This window comes from Lissotriton vulgaris, chromosome 12 (assembly GCF_964263255.1).
Source record: "Lissotriton vulgaris chromosome 12, aLisVul1.2, whole genome shotgun sequence".
In the NCBI taxonomy this organism is placed as follows: Eukaryota; Metazoa; Chordata; class Amphibia; order Caudata; family Salamandridae; genus Lissotriton; species Lissotriton vulgaris.
Window position 1 is genome coordinate 562,888,996 of NC_141700.1, and position 9,386 is coordinate 562,898,381.

The 9,386-nt window shown below is 43.1% G+C and overlaps 1 protein-coding gene across 2 annotated transcripts in view; it reads left to right on the forward strand.

Moving 5' to 3' along the window:
- MTMR11 (myotubularin related protein 11) overlaps positions 1–2,404 on the forward strand; it is a 262,554-nt gene extending 260,150 nt beyond the window's left edge. The window contains exon 17 of one of the 2 annotated variants that reach the window (XM_086945377.1): positions 12–1,185. In XM_086945377.1, coding sequence (XP_086801503.1) covers positions 12–137 — 126 coding nt within the window. In that variant the 3' untranslated portion in view covers positions 138–1,185. Of the gene's footprint in view, positions 1–11 lie in introns of both variants that reach the window. The other variant, XM_086945378.1, reaches the window with a different exon arrangement.
- The last annotated feature ends 6,982 nt before the right edge of the window (positions 2,405–9,386 follow it).

Consider the following 9,386-nt stretch of genomic DNA (forward strand, 5'->3'; position numbering starts at 1 on the left):
CCCCTTGCCAGATGGGTCCTTCTACGATTACGAGCGCCAACCTTGCGAAGGAACTGCAGCTGCTCCAGGAGAAACTCTTTCACCATCTCAGCAGCAAAACCACCAATGGCACAGATCACCAAGCAGGCAGGACGTAGCAATAGCAGTTTACTGAAGCTTGGACTCCTATTCTTGATGACTACGGCACAACTGACATTAGGAGATATGAAAGACTGATTCTGAACGTGTCAAAGGTTCTGCCTTCGTCAATGGCCTAGACTCACGGAACACTGGAGTGTCAGTCGGGATCTCCAAACTAAGTAGAATTTGTCGTCATGGATGTGAAGCGCAGAAGGAATGAAGAAAAGGATTCTGCAGATTTTTCATATAATCACAGGGCTTCCTCCGGGAGCTCAGTCTTATCAAGTGTTCTTGGCTGCCGGCCTCGACTTCTGTTGGTAAAGTCGAACACCTTGCCTGCACTGACCCGGAAGTATTACTCCAAAGATTCCTAAGGACCAGTTGCTGTTGGTGCTTTGTTTCATTTCTGTTGTGTTGAACTTTGAAATTGTAGGTAATCGGTGCCTGTTTTGATGGTTCATCATGGTACGGGACTAAACCTCCTGAGGGCCCACATGTCACCTTCACCAGATGGGCGTTTTACAGCTTTCCCTACAGAATGTTCTCTCACTCCTTTGCTGGACCAGAATATTTTCTCTCAAGTGCCTGCCATTTGGCTGGAAACCATAGAGAAGCATCGCTTCTGCGTGGGGATTAGTACTACCTCCTAAAGGCAGCTGCTGGCTTTGCATAAATGGTACCTATGCTTCTTCTTTTATCTTTACAGAGCAGAGCCATCTCTTGGACGGTGTAGCTAGAGACAGCAGAAAAATAACAGAGGGGGCTGTGATGAAGAATAATAGCACGCCACCTGTTTCCGAATTGAAGAAACTTTACTAAATGTAGCATTTCTCAGATGATGGAGGAGTGACGTCATATGTGTTCTATCACGCTGTCTACATGTCTCATGTTCCACATCCAACCATCGATTTAAACATTTTTTTGGTGAAGTTTTTACCAACAGGGACATTTTTTACCCATTTTGATTCTTATGGAGTTTGCACTTCATTCCAGTGTTATATTTGCAAATTTTTGCATACAAGCAAGCTAAATTCTTGATTCAGGGCATTCTCGAGTAATGTCTTCTGTACCTGCCAACTCACACGGTGCCACCGCATGACACACGATATCGGATCCCATCCGACGGCCTCCCAGTGAGGAGCCGATATCACACAGTGGCAGGGAAAACGAGTTGACAACCACTGTAAATAGTGGTTTTCCAGCTTGTTTTCTGAGACTTTGATCTGCCACCATCCATTAAGGGGCGTGAAAACACCGCAGTACCTCAGCAAGCTTTTTATTTTTATTTTTGGGAGGAGTGTGCTTGTGGGTGGGGTGGAGTTCAAAAGGGCCTCCTAGGTACTTCTTGGCACAAGGCCACACACCCTTCAAGGCCCCACCCCCTCGTCACACAGTAAGATTGTTCGTTAAGTTGGTAGACATGGCCTTGAACTACAAATGGCAGGAAAGTACTTTTATTTCAGCCTTCCCACACTCAGTGCAGTTTACTGTTTCGGGATTATTGTTTTTGAAGTTTTATTTCCTTTGGTGGTTGTTGTGGGACCACCACTGGGCTTTAAAAATAACTAAGCCTTCAACCACCTCATACCAATCCAACTTACAGTGATTTCCATGTTATGATGTTTCTGGTGACCTAGTCTATTAATTTAATTGAATTTGGTGAAAATATTATACAACCAGCCCACAGTGTGAAGGCTCAGCTCCCACTATAGGCTTCTACCATGGGCATCAGCTGAAAGTTTTTCAGGGGGGCATAATTAAAAAGATTTAAAGCTTGCGCTGCCGGTATTGTACCGGCAGCGCAAGCTTCACATGTTTTTAAAGTGGAATTGAAAAATGCAGGGGGAGGCAAGCCCCCCCCCCCTGCACCTTCCTGCAGACGCCCATAGCTTCTACCCTCTCCATTTCAGTTCTGCAACAAGATTTTGGTAATTAAGCAATAAACAATAATGCCACTTATTATTTAAGCACCAAGAAAAAATCCAATCCCTCTTTTACTCCTTCTGTTTGCATTTGAAGGATATACAAAAAAGCAGATACCAGAACCCGCAATCCATGGTGTTATAGATGAGATGGTTCTTTGACCAACTAAATCATCTCACTGCTTGCTGACTGGCCACATATTTGTGCTTTCTTTCATCAGGCACAATTCATCATTTTTGTTTGGCACCCTTTATGAGGTGCATGAGGCTCTTAAAACAATTGTAAGGAAATATTTTCCATTTTTGGCACTAATTGCGTCTTTGGAAGTGAGTAATTCTACACATTCACATGATATGCCAGTAGCCTATCTGATATCTGCACCCATCTTACTAAAGTTTCAGGGGAATTAGGTTATAGGTTTATAGAACAATTATTGAGGTGGCTGCCACAACACGAAGGTGGGGAGGCCGGGTATGGGCGGACAAACAATTGGGGGGCACGGGGAAGAGAATCTTTTTTTTCTTCAAACGTACCTTTCACCGCAGCCTCTGACGCCGACAGATGCCTCGGAGCTCTCCCAGCAGTCTCTGGGAATGCAGAGGCTGCCCAGCCAATCCTGGTGCTGCTCTCCTGCTGAGAGAGCAGTGCCAGGATTGGTCTGAGCAGCCTGCTCTGCCGCTCAAACACTGTTGTGTAGCCTGCGGCTTTCTAACCCGGCTGTGAACACAGCCGGGTTGGAGAAATAGAAGTGCACATGTATGTTTGGCCTGACTAACACGATTGGCCAAACACATGTGCACTTCTAAGTGCCCACCGCCTACCTGTCATCGCCTGGCCCTGCCCCGCCCTGCACGCATGTCAGGCCCAGTCACAGAAAAATAAAATTATATTGTTTCATTATCATTTTATTTTTGCTGTGACTGACTCTGATGAGTAGGGTGATGCTCTTCTGCCATTGTGGACGAGCCGCCCCTGTGGCTGCATTTATGTGTTGAAGCAACCCAATTTGCAAACACTGCATCCTCCGAGGAGGACACTTCATCCCTGTTGACCGTTAAAACATGGTTTCCATTTACTCGATTTCCTTTGGAGAAAAAAAACATGAATTTTCCATTGGAGATAATATTGCTTTGCCTTTGAATTCAGATTGTCTACCCTGTGTATGGTGACACTGGACCATTTGAGACTCGTGGATGGGTAAAAGCATTATGCTGGTGCCCCAAAGCCCCCCTACTCCCCATAAATATTGAATACTTGAATAACACACACAAGCATTTTAAGGCTCTTACCTATATAATAAGTTTTACTGTTACAAAAAGCACTGTAAGTCCATTGCATTGATCTTAGAAGGGTGGCAGATTGAGCCAGTTTGGCCAGAAATCAATACACTTGGCGACACTACTGTCTTATAAACACAGCTCAGTCTAGAACAGGTAAATGTTTTCTTCCCCTCTCAACTGTGGAAATAGTAGCTCTTTGATTTGGTAATACCATTTCCTTTTTTTGCATTCAGATTGGGGCCAAATGTTTTCTAATACCCGATGCAGGAACCTCTCTCACTTGAATGCCAACAGTGTTTTTGTCATGTTCCTTTGTGAGCGAACAGCTAATTTTGGTGTAACATTAGTAGCCAAACATGTTTATTTTGAATTTTCACCATGAGAGTATGTGGTTTTTTTTCATAATGTGCGTCCAGCGCTGGTAATTGTCATTCATATAACTCGTTTGTGTGATTAGGTACTTTACATAGTTCTAAAACGGCATATTACACTGGCATCTGTGTACTCTTAAGGCACTTTGACAATGCAAAAGTGTCAGGGCAAAAGTAAGATTTAAAACATTTCAGTGACCTGTTGCAATATCCACTGAAAGACAGTATCTGCAGTATCTGCAGTAACCAACTGAAAGGACACCCTTTGGTATTTTTAAAGATCTGTAGAATGCCACAAAGATGTTAAACGTCTCTCTTTTGGATGAGATCAACTTGATGATATGCCATTGAAAAACACCTTATAGACTGGTCTATCTGGCCTGATTATCTGGCCACACCTGCGAGAATCTCCCCATGGTTGGTTACTTTAAAAAAAAAAAACGAAAGCAACCATCACAGACAATTCTGTGCTTTCTGTAATCCCATCACAGATCAATATATTGAATACCACCTTCAGGGGTTCTTTCGTCATATTTGTCATCGGCTGCATCTTATGTGTCTAGAACCTCCAACATCTGCTCAAGGCAAAAGCATAAAAACCAGCAGCCATACACCAAACTGTTTGTCCCTTCACAGGAGCTGCTGTGACGACAGCGCCTTGAGACCCTCACGGGTGAGTAGCACGCTCTACAAATGTTCTGATTGATTGAAAGCACAGAGATCACAGCAGGATCAGGGGGGATCTTCTAATTTGGTGGATGTCAGCAAGGGGATCACCTCTGCTGCTATAAATGACTGCAGACGACTGCCCGTGTATATATCAGGCCGAGTGTCTACAGTCCTTTTTTGTCGTTTATTCCCAGTTGTGCCCCCCAGCTCCCATCACCTTTCTTCTACTCCATCCAAAATATTTCAAAACATGGCATGGAAATCAGAAATGCGAACCCTAAAGAAGTGCATTATAAATACATACATTTCAGTGGGCTTCAACCCTTCATTTCTCTGTTAGATCAAATTTCCAAACCTGGGAAGTCGTAGATCTATTGCAGATATTATATATTTCTTTTAATACTTTATAGGCACCTAGGAGATACAAAAAACACAATTTTGCTAACTTCGAAAACATGGAAAAAATTTATATTGTGGTTATATAGTCTAGTGTAAACTAAATTAACAGGGCTTGCTGGTGGTACGGGCAAAACTCCAAATCAGCAGCAATACAACATAATATCTTCGCAAAATTATTTATTGTTGTCTTCTGGTTTCAAACTTTTATTTGAACACATTCCAATTGTTGCACCGAGACCTTTTTGAGATTAAAAGGTGAACAGCTTGTAAAGGACCCACTTCATAGTTATCTTAAAATATCCATTGCTCTGCCATAATTGCTGTATTTGGTCTTCAAATCAGTGTCAAAGATACTGGCCTTAATATCTATTTATATGGACCAACCAGGTACTTTTTAATCATCCAGGTCTTCTTTTCATTTACCCTGTGATCTCTTTTTGGGAGCCATTTGTTTAGGGTGATGTCACCCTTGAAGGATACTTTTAGGGACAGCTTCATGTTATTGATGAGAAGCACAAGGCCAAATTGGCACTAGGATTAAATATGGCCAAAAATTGTGTATATGTTTATGCGGGTGCCTAGACATATTTGCAAAATTCTCTGCCCTGTGACCCCTTTAGATAGCAGGATGGATCCAAAAGATATTTTAATTTGTAAACCAGGAATTAAAATGTCACCTATATCCCACAGAAAGCTTCGAAATATGCCTCAGAATTGATCTGACATAGCCGTATTCTTTAGGCCCTCCATGCTTTTATTCCTTGACTTTCCTTTTCAAGTGATTGCGGTCTTCCACTTTGTCCAATATATGAAACTGAAAGTGAACTTGATGGCAAGTCTCATGAAGCCTACAAAGAAATACAGAGAACTTAAAACATGGCGTCCCTGGGCACCAGGAGTTATAATTTCCAGGCGTAAGGCCCTATTGAATACATGAGAGAACTAAAGCTTTCCCTTTGTTAGGATGATATATTAAATTTGCTTTAGTAGACGGATTTGATCATTACTGGTAATATTGATTCTGAAATCCAATTTGCCTATTGCTCTCTCCTCTATAAAATGTCCTAGGCAGGTACATGTCTAATAATGGTAGCCCCACAAGACTATGCAACGCCGTTACTTAATTCTACTCCAAAGCTCAAGCAAATTTAGACATACTGAGAATGTTTTTGAAAGTTCTGTGATGGATGAATGTTATGCTGATTACCTTCATGTAATATGATGCATATTTTGGAATATGAAGTATTTCTTCTTCTGATGTGTATATTTCTGTCATGTTTCTATTTAAAGAAAGAACATTAAAGCTATTTTTAAATCATGTGTTTAATTTTTGCCATTGGTACTTTGCCTCTTTGTATTCAGGAACAATTATTTTATAATGAAGAGACTATGCGTGTTTGTTGACAAAAGTAAAGCGGGCAAAGCCGCTATCGGACAATTTTTAACAAAACTGTAATTGCAGAAACAGTGTTAGAAGTGTATAAATCGCTTACAAAAATAAAGGCAAATATGTTAAGTTTAAAAAAAAATAGCTGGAAGCTGATTTGTTACAAGGCACATTTTCCCTGTTTCCCTTGTCAGCACACCACAAACAGGGAAAATGTGCCCTGTAATGGTGAATGCACTGTCCTCATGGCAGCCACAAACTTGAGCTGCTCTGTCGGCAGGACATTCAAGTGAAATACAGAGCTCTGTTAACAAGCCTCTCCTTGTTTCATTGTGTCGGGGCCACCCACTGCACTTTCAAGAGGGGTGAGCGTTCCCCATGCAGGCGGGTGCAAAAAATGACTGCACCCTCCTGCAGTGGAATTTCTTAGGGTCCATGGGACGCCCTTTTTCCCCTCCTGAGGGCTGCCTTCGGGGGGCATACTGACAGTGCACCTCCTGATGACTACTTTGCACCCGTGTCCATAATACGGCGTTGGCGCAGATGTAAAGAGCACGTGGCCCGATGCAATGAGGACACACTCTCTCACAATGGCATTCAGGCACATGTGCGCCAGCACTATCAGTGTTATAGAAGGAGCAGCAAAAGCATCTGCGGCCCCTTCTGCAATACCAAAGTGTCCTAAGGGCACACAAAGCGGGCGCACACGTCTGTTGCGTCCCAGGGGAACTTTGTGTAATACAGCCCCTGCTAATGAATCTATGACTGCAGATTGGATGGAACGCAACTATGGCAATCAAAACAAAGTGGTTTAGGTACTACACAAAAATCCAAAGTAGGCTAAAACCAGATGATTGGATTATTGTTGAACATGACTGCCACAAATTGTTATCCAATAGGGCAATAGGGTGCAACATTGTGATTTCATTCTGGAACCACAGTTTGTTGATGGTTAGTTTAAAACGTGCTGGTTATTCTCAAAGAGATCTGATATATAGTGGGTGGGTCTTGAGCCATTCATAGCTAGCTCTTCTGAATGGTTCAATGTGCTGTGGGTTGTGTCTGCATGGTGGTGTTGAGTGTGGAGTCTGTTGTTGAGGCTATCTGCCTAAGCTTTGTTCTCAGTACCATTGTTATTGAGTAAGGGCAATAGCTCATGTGTCCTTCCAAATGGCCTACGTGACTATTTGTGACAGTCTTTTTAGTACAGTGTCTGCGTTTAATCTGTCTCTGATGTTGGCTTTATTGTGTTTTTTTCGTCTAGGTAGTAATGGAAATGTGTAATCCTGATTTTTATTTGATTGTCTTCTTTGAGGCAACACACCAGTTTTTTCTGTGATTGACATTTCCCAGTCCTCACCAGTGTTGCTAAGTGCCATGATTTGGAGTTAGCTTTTATCCCCGTCCTAACAGTTGTTTTGGAGATTCCATCTCCATAGCTATCCATGACACCTTGTCCTTGATGCTCTTTGTCCTAGACTCAGGGCTCAGATGGACTAATGTAAACAAACGAACCAATGGGCACCCAGACACAACAGATAGACAGATTGATAGATTACCAGTCAGCCAGGTGCCCTCTTATTCACAGATAACTTCACTGGCGGCGGCGGCATGTGATGCGAGGTTCTGTTGTCTGTAACAAGTGAGAGGCACCTCCATTTTTTGAACAGAGCAAGAAATATGTGAGTTGAGCAGTGCTTAATTTCATCTGGTTGTTTCCGGTGCTTGGCACCGGCACTTATTTGTCAACCCCCTGCGCCTATGATGGCCTGCCACATGGTGGCACTGTTTATTTAATTTAGAGACTAGCATAATAACAGTTGTTTGTCAATTCAATATACCTTAAACATGACTAATACCTGCCCCAAGCCATTCTTATAACGGTGGGGCCTTGAATAGTATGAATCGCCACACTTGACTGAGTGTAATAGTTAGTAGTTGTATTGGTACTATCATTGGCAGTGCTGACCAGGGCAATGGGTGGTGCAAGCTGCAGTGGCCTCCTGACCTGAGACCCAGCACTTATTTTGTTTTTACAAATTAAGCACTGGAGCTGAGGAAGGCAAAGCCTGGCAGTTTTTAACCATTGCGGGACAGCATGCTGTCTGTGACAGGCGCAATGTCAGACAATTGATACCTTTACTGTCTGGACCGATTTAGATGTCAGTCAGATGAACTGGAAATTGAGCTGTCAAAAGGAAAGCTTTTCTGTCTGCACTTAGTGAGATACCTTCCGGTTGCATAGGGGACTGATCTGCCATATGTGAGGACAGCACTGGGTTTTGTGGCACATAAGGGGAGGTCAGTGTTTAATTTGCGCTGGTGGTTTTCGGTGCCGAGCATCGGCACTTATGACAGTCGGCCACTTGGGGCGCTGTTTGCTGCTTTTGAAATGAGCACAGTTATTTAATATGAATTTAAAATGACTAATACCTGCAGCCTGAGTCATTCCTAAAGCTTTTAGAGGCTGGAATAGTCTGTACTATCACACTTTTAGGAGTGAGATGGTTAGTTGTTGTGCTGGGACAGTCATTAGCAGCGCTGGCAGGGGCAAAGGGCAATGCAAGCTGCTTTGGTCTCCTGGCGAGGGCCCTGGCACTTGGTTTTTAAGAAATTAAGCACTGGGGGAAATAGTGGTGGTAACAATAAGTAAGGAATACTCCTGGTGCCTGTAATAGGTGAGAGGTATGTCAGTTGCATGCACTGAGGGAGATAGCTCTCAAATGAGCAAGGGATTGGTCTACTCAAAGTAAAAGGGTAACTCTGCTGTCTGTGACAAGAGATGAGGATCCATGGTGGCTGTCAGTGACTTTTTGAGAGATACTTCTGCTGTCTTTGATAAGACAAAAATAAGCCAGCTATGCAAGGGAAATCTCTGCTGTCAGTGGCCAATGAACACGTGTCCTATTGCCCCTATCTTAAGACAGGCGACTGTCTATTCCCTGCTCCTGTGTTGGTGTGTTCGAATAACTCGGCCTAGAAAAACTGCAGGCACAGAACAGAACACCACTTCCAGAACATAGGCTGCCAGTTCTTTAGCCCTGACTCTAGCTTGCCAGTGGGGCCCACCAGTAAGTCATCATTGCTTGGACCATACTAAACACATGCAGTTGTTGTAACACAGAAGAAATGAAGCATGCAGAACTCGTTTTTTTCCACTCCAGTTCACTGCTGTATTTGTAAAAAATGAAGGTCAAGGGCCCAAAGTATTCTTTCGTGAGTTTAAGACACCTGGAA